Here is a 13,761-nt window from a genome sequence, read left to right as displayed (position 1 = left end):
CAAGGAAGGAATGAAGGAAAGAAAGACAGAAGAGAATGGAAGGAACGAAGGATGGAGAGGAAAGGGCAGACACCCAAGAGCAGCACTATATAGAGTGAGTGGATGGTGAGCGCTCCCACCTACCACAATCCAGTTGTTTTATGAGGATTATGAGGATAATGCACCGAGAATGGTACAATAGTACAATGTGAATGATGGGTAAGACAAGAAGGATGGTTTTATGAGTATGTAGATAAATGCTCAACTGTATAAATGCAATGTATGGAATATGCAGTTACTACTTACTGGGGTGGGACTATGAGTAGGGGATGAAGACGACAGTTTATGAGGCAGTGAAAATTATCCAAGGGAATGGTTAGGTGTACAGAGGAAGGAGTTGCTTTGATACTATAGGAAAAAGTTAAATACTGTATGTTCAGATTTTTTTCTGAGCTAATGCAAGACTTGCAGTAGGCAAGTTCAGGAAATTAACGGACTTTGAGCCATTTTAATTCCCTGCAGTGGATGAAAAAATGGAACAAATGGTTTGGGTGGATGCATGAAGGTATTCAAATGAAAGTGGTAATATAATTAGAGTATGAAATCTATAACAAGGTTAGTAGCATGAAATGGTTCAACACTGAATTTTGTAAGAGAAATTAATGTAAACTTTTCCGAGAAAAGAAAGCAACGAAAAAAACAAAAAAAAAACTATCTATTGCCAGACGCCTCAATGCCATTTGGGGTGGCCACAAACAAATCGCCTCCACGTCGTCCTGTCCCCTGCCATTTCACTGCCCTGCTCCCAACTCACACCTCCCTCTCTCATATACCTCTCCACCCCATCCCTCCATCTCATCCTCGGCCTCCCCCTCCCTCTTCCCCCCTCCACCTCACTCACATACACTCTCTTCGTCAGTCTTTCACCCTCCATCCTCTCCATATGGCCAAACCACCTCAGTGTGCTCCTCATAACACTTCCTATCACATCCACATCCACACCACAACGCTTCTTTATATCCTCATTCGTCAGCCTGTCTCTCAATGTGACTCCACAGGCTCCTCATAAGTAACTCATTTCCACTGCTCTCACTCTTGACTTGTGTCCTTCCAACAACGTCCAAGCTTCACTTCCATACGTTAGAGTTGGTATCACAATACTGTCATGTAGTAACTTTTTCACTTCCATGCTCACTTCCCTGTTTCTTATCACTGCTTTCAAAGAACCAGCAACCTTTCTTCCCTGTTGTACCCTTTCAAGCACTTCACCCTCCAAACCTCCATCCTTACTCATCACACTACCCAAGTACTTAAATGTACTCACATTTTCCAATTCCTCACCATCCAACCCCGCTGTACATTCACTGACTTCACCTCTCTCAAAGACCATCACTTAACTCTTCCCTACATTCACCTTTAGATTCTGTTTCTTGCACACTCTCCCAAACTCATCCACCAAGCCTTGCAGCTCCCCTTCGTCTTCACTCAACAACACAGTATCATCTGCAAACAACAGTACAGGGAGTTTCCAAACATTACACTCTCTCACCAGGGCCACTCCAACATCCACTACCCTACCTTGTACCTCTTTTATTACCCCATCCATGAACAGATTGAACAACCATGGAGATGACACATCCCTCTTTCAACCCAACCTCCAAAGAGAAAAATTAACTCAGTTCACCATACACACGCACTGCAGCCTTAGCACCATCATACATACTCTTCACAGCATTCAACAACTTTCCATCTACTCCATATATTCTTAATACTTTCCACAATCCTTGTCTATTCACCTTGTCATATGCTTTCTCCAAATCCATGAAAGCCACATACAACTTCTTTCCCTTCTCTAGAAACTTTTCCACTAAAGATCTAAGAATGAATATCTGATCTACACAACCTCTTCCCTTCCTAAAGCCTCCCTGTTCTTCTCCAACTAATTCCTCTGTTCTTTCTCTAACTCTGTCAATAAGTATCCTACCATACACTTTTCCTATTATACTAAGAAGACAAATGCCCCTGTGATTACCACACACTTCTTTTTCCACTTTTCATTTGTACAAGGGAATAATTATACCTGACTTCCAATCCTCCTGGACTCTACCTACCTCCCAGGCCAATCTGCACATCTTCCACATCCATTCTACTACTATCTCTCCCCCATGCTTCAGCATTTCACCACACACTCCATCAATTCCTGGGGCTTTCCCCAATTTAACTTTCTTCATTGCTTCCACAACTTCTATCATACTGATTTCTTCCTGTCTTCTCACCTCCCTCCTTCTCCCAGCCATTCCCCAGCCACTTATACTCGCATTACTTCCATCCTCTATGTTCAACAATTCCTTAAAGTGTTCTCTCCATCTGCTCACTTTTTCTCCCTTCTCCACTAGTAATCTACCATTTTTATCTTTCACTCCCCTGCTAACCTCACTTCCACCCTGTCTTACTCTTTTCACCTCTTTCCAGAACATTTTCTTACAGTCCCTCCACTTTACACTCAAATTCCTTTCAAATTCCTCATCCACTCTCTTCTTACTCTCTCTTACTAATCTTTTCACCTCTCTTTCTTTCTACATATAACTCTCTCTTCCGCCTCTCAACTTCTTCCATGCCCCTACTGTGTGGAAAAAGCAAGAAAATGTAAGGGGTGGAAATGGATGAATGATTGATAATAATCTGAAAGAAATCAAGAACAGATGCAAAGATACTTTTAAAAAAAATCAACGATTGGTGGACAGTAATGATAAGAACTGTAGTAGTAAACATGAACGAGTATGGTGCTACATAAAAGAAAGCAGGTGGTATCTAAAAACATTACTGGCAGGAATAATGTGAGACTGGTGTATGTGAAAACAGCAGGTACTGACTGATGAGATGTATGTAGAAATTATAAAATCCACCAAAAACTGTAACTACTTGCATGTACAGTAGGAGATATCCAAGAAAGCTTGGAAGTGAAGTTGTATCAGGTACTCATGAGATGTATGCAGAAATTATAAAATCCACCAAAAACTGTAATGAACTGCTTGTAGGCGACATCCAAGAAAGCTTAGAAGTGAAGCTGTACCGGTGAAAGGAGGGACAGTTGTAAACGCACTTTTACAAAAGTTAAAATGCCGGGAAAGGAATGTCTTTTATGTTGTGGCACTGATATAAAGTAACTAGGTGGTTCTGTCCAGCTTCACAAACATCCCTCAACTCGTCTAGTCAACTCGACTACCACACTCATCATCAGCAACAAACATGAGTACAGTTACTTCCCTGACATCAGTCTTCACAGTTAAAAGTACCTATGCCACACATACACCCCCTCTACTAATATCTGTGGAGTGACATATGACACTGAACTCACCTTCATGGTCCACATACAAGACATCAAGAGGCAATGCACCCACAGGCTCAATGGACTAGGGAAGTCTACAGGGGCAGACTTCAGACTACAGAAAGAAACACTTGCCATACTTTACAATGAATATACTGTATTAGATTGGTGATATCCTACACAGTAAACCCTTGATATACGGCACTCTCTTTTAACGACTTTAGGTTTTAAGGACCGACTTGGGCTGGCCGAACATTATGCTCATTTATTGAATTTTTGTTCACTGAAAGAACTGATGCGCGGGAAACACCGACCAGTGTGGGATCCCTACACACACACGCACACACCTATGCTCCTCCGCATCCTGTAGAATGCCGCATCTCTCTCTGAGTGACCAGCATCATAACAGAAGCCATAAATTGAGCATTCATTGAGAAAAAGAGCCATTTAGACCTAGCTGTATGTTACTGTGTATGACTGTACAGGCAAACAACACTCTATATTTAACGATATTTGTTCAGTAAAAGCCACAATGCCTGGGAAATTACAGAACAGCATAGTGTTCAGCTTTAACATCAATAGTCTGGTACTAATTAGTTCGTTATATCGAGGGTGTACTGTACCTCCCCGGCATGGGCACTCATCCCACCTTAACACCCGCTACAACAACTTGCTGACCATACAGAACAATCCCCTGTACATCATCACTGACTGCACCATACCCACTCCCACAGCTCACTTACAGTTTGAAATTTAAATCCTCCCTGTCTGAAAATATCTAGATATGAGGCACATTGTTTCATGTGGTAGCCTGTGTCAACTCACAACACCCCTGTCATTACATGACTGAGCCACAAAACACAACTAGATACTGTACATAAAACAATCACCACACAAACATTATCAGACCCTTTTTGACAACATCCCAACTCCAGATATTCCTACACTAGCAATATTGAAATGCCTACATACGGTACTCACTTCATGTGCTGGACAATACAACGCCTCGAGCAGAACATTATACGACAGTGAAAAGTGTGGGGGTTTGGTTTCTGGGTGGATGCCACAATTGTGTCTCTCCATCCAGTTAACAGGGGCACTGTTGTAGGCTCCACTTCATCCCATGATCCGATTATATGGTTACAACCCAGCAGTGTAACTGGTTTCCTGGGTTACAGAGAACCATATGACTTATGGCACAGTGTAAAGCCACCTGAAGTGGGAAGAGGAGTAATAAAAAAGTGACAGGAAGGAAAGGGAGAAGCTGGAAGAGAGGACGGCAGACAAAGAACCAGGACGATAAAGGAGAATGAAGATGTAGGCAGCACTACATTAAATGATTGAATGATGGGCACAATCACCTACCACTAAATTCAAGCAGTTTCATTTCGAAGTGAAACCTGGGCAGTGAATGACAGAGAATTTTCATGGATACCTGTATCGTGTCATTTTGCTTTGTTTATAATGGTTCTAAAATGTTTGCATGCATCAACCTTGGTTACCTAATAGCAGCTCTCCACACTGCTTGATCTCTGGCAGCCTCCCTGTTCAGTCCCTCATCGTCCCAGGTCTTTTCCGGTCAGCCTCTCGCAACCCTACCCCTGACATTTACACTTCTCGGTTTCCACATCCATTTGTTATCCTTTATCCTCTCTACATGCTCAAACCATCTGAATCTGCCCCTCCTCATCACAGCTCCAATACACTCGAGTCCCATCTTTCCTCTCAACTCTGTAATTGTAAGCCAAGCCCCCCTAGGCCTTGCATTCAAGGACACACTACACAATTATCTAACCATTGTCATTTCTGTACGTCTGAGCCTTCGAATATCATCTTCCTTTACTGTCCAAGCTCATTACCATACAGTATTAAACTCCTAACACATGCCGTATACAAAGATCCCTTAGCACAGAAGGAGAGTCCTTTCAGGTCAGGATAGGCAACAGCTCCATGAACTTCCTCCTATCAGTCCTTACCCTAGCTACAGAGCTAGCTCCAGCTCCACTTCCAGGACACAACATGTCCCCAAAATAAAAAAAAATATCCCACACACTCAAGACTCACCAGCAAGATTAATCCTTTCATACCTGATGATCTCTGTATGCCCTCCCCAACACACCACACACACGAAATCAGCATTATCTCACAGTCTACCTACACCTCTTATGCACCCAACTGTCACAAATACTGCACAAGATAGAGTTACTTCCCACACCCTTGTAGCAAACTGCACATGGCTACTCTCCCTCTGCTTTGACAGTATTGCCACCAGTCCTAGATATCATCACTCTTGCTTTATCCACATTCACTCTCAAACCCTTGTGTCCCATTCCATGTCTCCACTTCCAGAATCTTTCCTCCACCTCCCTTTCAGTCTCTGCAATCAACATGTCATCAGCATACAACACCTTCCATGGGAGTCCTTCTCAAAGTCATGTAAAGAAATTTATTTGCTTATTTACTGTATTTAATAAATTTATTTATTATTTTTCAAAACAACTCCATGCATTAACTCAAATTGTGAAATAATGATTACCTGTACTGGAATTCTGCATAAGGGTTGGAATGGAAGGATGAGTTATATGATGTGGTTCAGATGTTGCCGTTGTACCACCCCAGTCTGTCTGACTGAACAGACCCATCAACTGCAGGCAAGTAACTATCCCTGCAGGACTGTCCCATTCAGTGAACTGATGTTCCCATATGGCTGACAGCGTCCTACCACATGTCAACCGTGAAGTTGAGGTTTGGTTCCTGGGTGGATGCTGCATTTGTGTCTCACTACCCAGTTAAAGGGACACCACAGCAGGCTCCACATCAACGTTATTTGACTTTGTGGTTACCACCGGCCTGATAAATGTTTTTAAGTAGTAGTTACAGTTCAGCAGAATGGACTGTGAAAAATGCTTTGAGAGGAATGGATAAAATCAGAGAATGATTGTACATAGGAGACTGACAAATGCTTTTGAATGTGAGGTTAAAGTAACACTGGAAAAGCAAAAGAGGCTGAAAAATACATTAGTTAGAAGGATGCAAGAGGACAGAGATTGACTATTAGTGTGAAAGAAACAGTGTATTAGTAAAGTAGTCTAAAGACACTACTGTCACAGCTAGCCTGACATGAGGGTTTCTGGGAAGAGGCAAGGCATTAGGGTGGTGATGATACAGCATTTTTATAATGACCACAATACCAATTATATTCATATTCCAGACATTTGTGAACCTTACCATTACATCACAGTGCTCCTCACTTTTACAATACTGGACTTTTTTGTACAAGTAATATACTGTACAGAACTCATCTTGTACATCAGATCCCTAGGAACAAGAGACATGAGCAATCACACATTCTTTGAGCTCATAAGACATTATTACAGTAATGGCAAGTCAAAAAAAACATCCACTATAACACAAGATCAGCACTCAGTAAAGCAAACCCTTGCCATGTTAAATAAATCATACACACTGCTGGAGGCTATCCCTATATCAAATTCTATGAAAATCATTTTCATTGATTCATCATCTAATCCAGTGTTGTTCCACGAGGAGCGTAGAAGCCTGGGGCTAGGCAAGTTGGTTCTGACATTTAAGATGAGAGTGACCAGCCGCACTCATCCCTCAGTGGCAATACATAAGCAATAAACCTCAACCACCCCTTGGATATTAACCTGCACCAGCTCAATCCGATTGGACCGCCTTAATCGCCCACTAAACAACCAGGTGCCATAATTTGGTTATATGGTTACCACCCAGTGTAGTACAGGAAACCATTTGGCTTGTCACTCGTGTAGAGTCACCTGTAGACAAAAGGAAGAGGAAAGAATGAAGGAAAAAAAGACAGAAGAGGAAGGACGGAAAGAAGGAAGGAAGTCTTCATATTCTTCGCATAACTCAGAAGCACTGTACTCTTATTTAAGAGATGCATGACTATATAACTGTATATTGATGGACTTTCACCAAAATCTAATCAAATCCTTGCATCAATTGGAACTTATTCACCTACTTCAATCAAATTTTTCTGTACTCCTGAATTTTGTTACTTGGGAGACATGTTATGTGCTGGAGGTGGGGCAGGAGCTAACTCTGTGGCTAGAGTACGGAGTGGTTTGAAGAAGTTCAAGGAATTATTGTCTCTCCTGACACTGAGAGGGATATCCCTCCGTGCTATGGGATTTCTGCACGCAGCAACGGTTATGAATCTAATGCTGGATGGTAGTGAGACCTGGGCAGTAAAGAAAGAGGATACAGTCAAGTCGCCTAAGGCGCGGTTAATTGGTTCTGGACCGCGCCCATGCCATAGAAAACCATGCCATTCAAATAACTAAACCTATCGGAAAAATGGAATTTGGTTCTGGACATTCACCCAAAGTCCCCCTTTTCACCCCACTTTTCCCCATTTTTCCCTACTTTACACATGCACACAATCAAGCAATCAGTCAATGCATGCATTACACGTAACAATAGGCACAAAAATGGGAGGGTGATCAGATAACAAGCAGTCTGGCCACACACTGAGAGAGGTTTGAACGGTGGGCAAGGGCTGAGGTTCACTCTCCGGCCGCCAGGGGAACTTGACCATGCGTTTCAAACCTTGCCGCGCCCGTGCCATAGGCACAGTTTATGCGCGTGGTTCATTTTGGGGGGTCTGGCAACTTGCCGTGTCATAGAAAATCATGGCATAGAAGCACATGTCATAGGCGACCTGACTGTATCTGCAGGCTCAAACATACAAAAATGATGATGATTAGGTGGATGTGCAGTGCTTCCTTGAACGCAGGGCCTGTGGAGGCTAGGGTTACGATGGAAGAGGTAAGAGGTAGGATCAGACTGGAGTGTATTGGTGTTGTGATGAGGAGAGGTAGATTGAGATGGTAGTAGCAGTAGTATTGTAGTTGTTCCCTAGGCAGTCTGGCTGAACAGTCCCGAGTCCCTAAGGAAGGCCATGGCCAAGACCGGGCTTTCCCACACAGCTCTCAAGGAGTGTATGTTGTGTTGTTGGCGAAAGAGATTGTGTGCAATGCTGTCTTCCATAATGTGCTTAATAGTATGAGGTGCTGTGCTGCATCCTGGACAGGCTTCAGCAACTGAGTCATCCAGCCTCTTCTGATACTCAAGAGGGCTGGATGATGCCCACATCTCAGCCTGGCCAAGTGAACCCTGTCCTCACGAGGGAGGTAGAAATCAGAAAGGCAGATATCAGAAGAAGGCCATGCAAGCAACTGTGTGTTGTCTCTGAGTGACCGAAAGTAGTGGTGAGTGGTCTGAGCATGAATATGCTTCTGGAAGCTGGTCTGAGGTGGGCGAGGGGGAAGAGATGACAGTATTAGTGTATGATATATGCTGGATGTTGTTTTGATGTTCCTTGGTGTGTGTGTATGTGTTGCCATGTAGTGAAGTGGATAGGGTGGGTTTGTGGAGGCTGCAGCAAGAACTTGTGTGCCTCTCACGTCTAGATGATCCTTGACTTTGAGGACTTTGGTTTCTTCATGTAGGTGGCCTGTGAGTGTTGTAGCTGTGCAGCCTGTGATTATTTTTAGGGCCTTGTTCTGTATGGTTTGTGGGGTGTTGTAGTGTGTTTTAGTAAGGTTAGAAGCCCAACCAGGGTTTGCATAATTCATCACTGAACGTATATATTGTTTGTATACTATTGTGGTGGTTTCTTTGTTGTGTCCAAATGTTGTATGGGGAAGTGACCATAGGGCACTGAGTCTTGGTGTTAATTTATTTTTAATGTTTGTAGTGTGTTGTTTAAATGACACTGATGTATTGTATGTTACACCCAGGATTGTGTGTGTGTGTGTGTGTGTGTGTGTGTGTGTGTGTGTGTGTGTGTGTGTTTTAGGGGGGTGTTGTTTAATGGTGAGGTGTGGACTTTGACTATGTTCTGCTGTCCAGTTTGTGAGGAGGGCCACTGCAGATTTTGCTGGGGCTATATTGAGTCTGTCTGTGGTGAGCCAATCATGAAGTGTGTTGAGGTAAGGTTTGAGGATGTGTGTGGTTGTGTTTGCGTTTTGGTGTATACGCGTAAGTGTTATGCCGTCAGCATCAAAAGCTATGTGTATCTGTGGTGTATGGGGTGTAGGAACGTCGTGCATGTACACTCAACCCTCAGCTGTCACTCCCAATTGGTCCCGCTATGGCTGCGCTATAGCCGAAACCGTGATAGCCGAATTGAAGAACTTATGGTAATAATTTTAATTGGTGCCATGAACTCAATATTTACCTCTAAAATACCTTTTTTGTACCACAAATATAACAGTCTAAAAATGAGCATTTTTTATGATGTGATCACAATTCTTATAAATACCCCTCACAGTTGATTCATTGATGTTATGTTTCTTCCCCACACTTCGCTTGGTCTCACCATTCTCTGTAAGTTTCACATTTCCAGTTTATCTGCATAACTTAGGTTCTTCCTCTTCTTTATTTTCCTGCCAGGTGCCGCAGCATTATGTTGGGTGATGGTAGGGGGACGGGGAGCGGGTACGTTGGCCATGGTTGTATCATAAAAAAGGTTATTGTTCTCGCTATCACTGTTCACGGTCTGAGGGCGCGCACTTGAATGGTTTGGCAGGCAGGAGACTCGGTCGGTTGGCCAATCGGCGCTCGGCTGGCGCTGACATTACACGACCAATCACGGAGTGAAGCTTTTGTTGGCTGGGCTGAGCAATAGAGCCTGGCCTTTATAAAATTTTCAAACATTTGCGGTGCGCGATAGCAGGCATTTAGTGCATGATAAAGGTATTTGGGTAGTTTTTTATATAGGCGTGATAGCGAGGTACGCTATAGCGGAACCCGTGATAGCCGAGGGTTGAGTGTACAGGTTAAAGACTGCAGGGGACAAAACAGATCCTTCAGGGATGCCGTTTGTGAAATTTCTGATGTTACAATGACTGACTGGCAAACATTACATGATTTGGGCATGTGGAGAGGATGGGGGATGACAACTGGGTGCAGAAAGTGAGAAGTATTAATGTTACGAGTTGGGCTGCAAGAGGCAGACCGGAAAAGACCTGGGACGAGGTCACTGAGTGTGACCTCAGGGATAAGGGGCTGAGTAGAGAGGCTGCCAGAGATCGAGCAGCATGGAGAGACGCCATTAGGTGACCATGTCCAACATATGCAAGCATATTGAGCCTTTATAAACTAAACTAAACGAAATGAACAACCTGTACAGATAGACAGGCTGGTACAGAGTAAGACAATGGTGAAAACATGGCCTCAACTTTCTGCTACAGAGATAAAAACTTGATTAACCTGCGGATTATATAAGTGGATGCTGCCAGCACGGTCCCCACACACTAGGTATCTGGCAGTGCTGGTGTTGGCACTGCTCCTGTCATCAGGATACAAACATGCAGCATTCACCCAACGCTGCTTACATGGCATCAATACATGGCTCTGCTTCTTAGACACCTTCCCTAAAAGAAATAAAACTAGATTATTTTAAAACAAAAGATAAAACTTATTAAGTATCAGTTACAAAACATCATCCTTACTACACTTTTCCCACTAACATATGGCCCTGGTATCTGTTCTTGTTGCTGTGGTCCCTGTACATGAATCTACTGGACTGCAAGTTGAAAGCTGCCCTTCTAGGAAAAAAAAATAATAATAAAATAAAATTTAAAAAAGGAAAAATTAATCACAGTATGCCCAGTGAAATAGAGCTACACATTCACTCGCCATTCTAGCCCTTGGAGACTACATCTCACAGGCATAACCAGCCATGCAAATGAACTTCTTATTACTGTAAGATACAATCAATTCAGAGAATATTACATTTAAAAAAGGGGTGTCTATTCTTGTGGCAGATTTCTAAACTGTACTCAGTTCAAGCACTTGCTCTTTTCAAAGATGGTCTAAGTAATTTAAGTTAGTTTTATCTGTTGTGGTTAAATTACTCCATTAGACTTAAGTTAAACAGGTTAGGGTTTCCAGTCAATAAAATAAGAAACAATTTTGAAAAAAAGAATACTTAGCATATGGTGCTCAAATGGCTTACAGTATGGAAATATGCATCCAGGTAGGGACTCCATGGTGGGTTTTGCCACCTGTAACAATGAAGCACCATCAGGCCATATGCCACAAAACCTAAGGTACAGACACCAACCTAATGTAAAGTACGTGAAGGAAAAGGCCAGTTTGAAGGCAACTGTAATGTCATTCTCTAACTCTAGTACTTTATTTTTTCCTGTCTTTAGGCCTTATACTATGACAGATAAGAATATAAAGAGATGGTGGTGCATGCTCCATGGAAACTGATGAAAAAGCCGATACAATGATAGTGCCTTACACTAATTGAGAATAGGTCACTTTAAGTACTTGTACAATGCTCACTTGCCAATAAATTATCGTAGTTTGCTTTGAAATAACACTAGAACTATGTTAGTTACACAAAAATTTGGGGAAGATAAGTGTGCCCATGATTCTGGTACATCTGCTTAACTGAAAAACGATACTGTATACTGTATAATTCGTCCAACTCATTATTTCAGCAGGGCTACAGCTCCACTCATGTTAAATTTATTATGTATAATGTAATGTGATGCTGCAAAGAGAAGACTTCCACCTATATAAAAGAAGATAACAGAACAATCCATAAACAAGACAGCTAGAAAGGGGGAAAAAAAAAAATAGGCTAAAAGAGTATGAATGATACGAAAAGGTGGAAAAAGCTTGTTATTTAGATAAACTGACAACAAACAGGACTTCTGTAAGAAGGGAACTGAGGCATCAGCAAGAATGACACAAAGACTGAGACTGTCAAGAAGGACATATTTTAAATGTAAATTCACTACATATAAAACAGTTTTTGATCCATCATATTTAAAAGTCTTGGGATACTCATATTGACTTACCACAGTTAAATGTCTTGGGATGATCATATTGATCAATAATATTTAAAAGTCTTGGGATCCTCATACTGATCCATCATATTTAAAAGTCTAGGGATTCTCATAACACTTACAAATACCTGGCATTAGATACATTCTCTGAAAACAAATAATGAGACATAATACCACAAAATTACTATAGTCGCGGCGCACGACTCTGAGGTTGTCATTATCGTACCCTGGCAACCTATCATTCAAAAATGCATCCGATTTAATATCATATTATACACGAATCATATTATTATGCACGAATATATTATACACGAATAAATTATACACGAATCACATGCGTCTCATATTATACATGAAATCAGACACACTTTTGAATGATACATTGCCAGGGCACGATAATAACAACCTCAGAGTCGCGCGCCGTGACTATAGTAACTGGGTGCAGTGTTTGATAACTTACCCTGACCTGGTTCTCTGCACACCTGCCACACTGTCACAGCTCCTTCTCCACCACACACGAGGATCTGGTCTCCACTCAGCCACAGCAAGGAGAATATCTTGCCCTCAGTAACTTTGACATCTATCAACACTTTTAAACTTTCATTTTCTGCAAAATAAATATGTTTCATATCTGGAGATGGCCTTTGACAGTCCCATGAGTGGTGGTGAAGTGGGTAATGAGAAAGCTTGGGATCGAGGAGTGGATGGTTAGGGTTGTTTTGGCCATGTATGTGGGTGCTCACACCCAGGTAAGGGCAAATGAAGTTTTGAGTGAGTTATCTGTGAATGTTGGCATGTACCAGGGGGCAGTTTTGAGCCCCTTGATGTTTATCATTGTACTTGAAGCCCTGTCAAGTGACTTCAGAAATGGACTCTTGAGGGAGATGCTGTATGCTGATGATTTGGTGTTGATTGCAAAGAGAATGAAAGGAAAGCTGAGGAAAGATTTAGGAAGTGGAGAGATGGTATGGGGCACAAGGGCTTCAGAGTAAATGCAGATAAAACAAAAGTGATGGCATCTAAAGCTGGTGGCAGTACTGTCAAAGACATGGGAGAGTGGCCAGGTGCGATTTGCCACATGGGATTGGGAAGTAATTCCATCTTGTGCAGTGTTTGTGATAAGTGGGTGCATAAGAGATGTAGTGGTAGTATAGGTAGACTGCAAGATGATGCTGATTTCATGTGTGCAGAACATGTGGAGACTGCCAGGCGTGAAAGGACTGAAGTTGCTGGTGAGTCTCTTGAGTGTGTGGAAGAGTTTTGTTATTTTGGAGACATGTTACATGCTGGAGGTGGGGCTGGAGCTAGCTCTGTGGCTAGAGTGAGGAGTGGATGGAAGATCTTCAGGGAGCTATTGCCTCTCCTGACACTGAGAGGGTTCTCTCTCCGTGTTAAGGGATCTTTGTATGCAGCATGTGTTAGGAGTGTAATACTGTATGGTAGTGAGACCCGGGCAGTAAAGGATGACAATATTTGCATCCTCAAACATATAGATATGGCAATGATTAGGTGGATGTGCAATGCGTCCCTCAGTGCAAGGCCTGGGGGGGGGGGTGGCTAGGATTACAATGGAAGAGTTGAGAGGTAGGATGGGACTGGAGTGTA

General features: G+C 42.5%; 1 protein-coding gene across 1 annotated transcript in view; it reads right to left on the bottom strand.

Moving 5' to 3' along the window:
* The window catches only part of LOC145392737 (tRNA (34-2'-O)-methyltransferase regulator WDR6), a 50,676-nt gene that overhangs the window by 13,116 nt on the left and 23,799 nt on the right, over window positions 1-13,761 (bottom strand). The window contains exons 5-6 of the mRNA XM_080267035.1: window positions 12,623-12,763; window positions 10,565-10,728 (exon numbers count right to left, since the gene is read on the bottom strand). Of these exons, the coding sequence (XP_080123161.1) occupies window positions 10,565-10,728; window positions 12,623-12,763 (305 nt within the window). The remainder of the gene's footprint in view (window positions 1-10,564; window positions 10,729-12,622; window positions 12,764-13,761) is intronic.

This window comes from Coenobita brevimanus, chromosome 23 (assembly GCF_032717465.1).
Source record: "Coenobita brevimanus isolate Jiangsu-jjx chromosome 23, ASM3271746v2, whole genome shotgun sequence".
Classification (NCBI taxonomy): domain Eukaryota; kingdom Metazoa; phylum Arthropoda; class Malacostraca; order Decapoda; family Coenobitidae; genus Coenobita; species Coenobita brevimanus.
The sequence above is the reverse complement of the archived record's forward strand: the minus strand, read 5'-3'. Positions and strand labels throughout refer to the sequence as shown.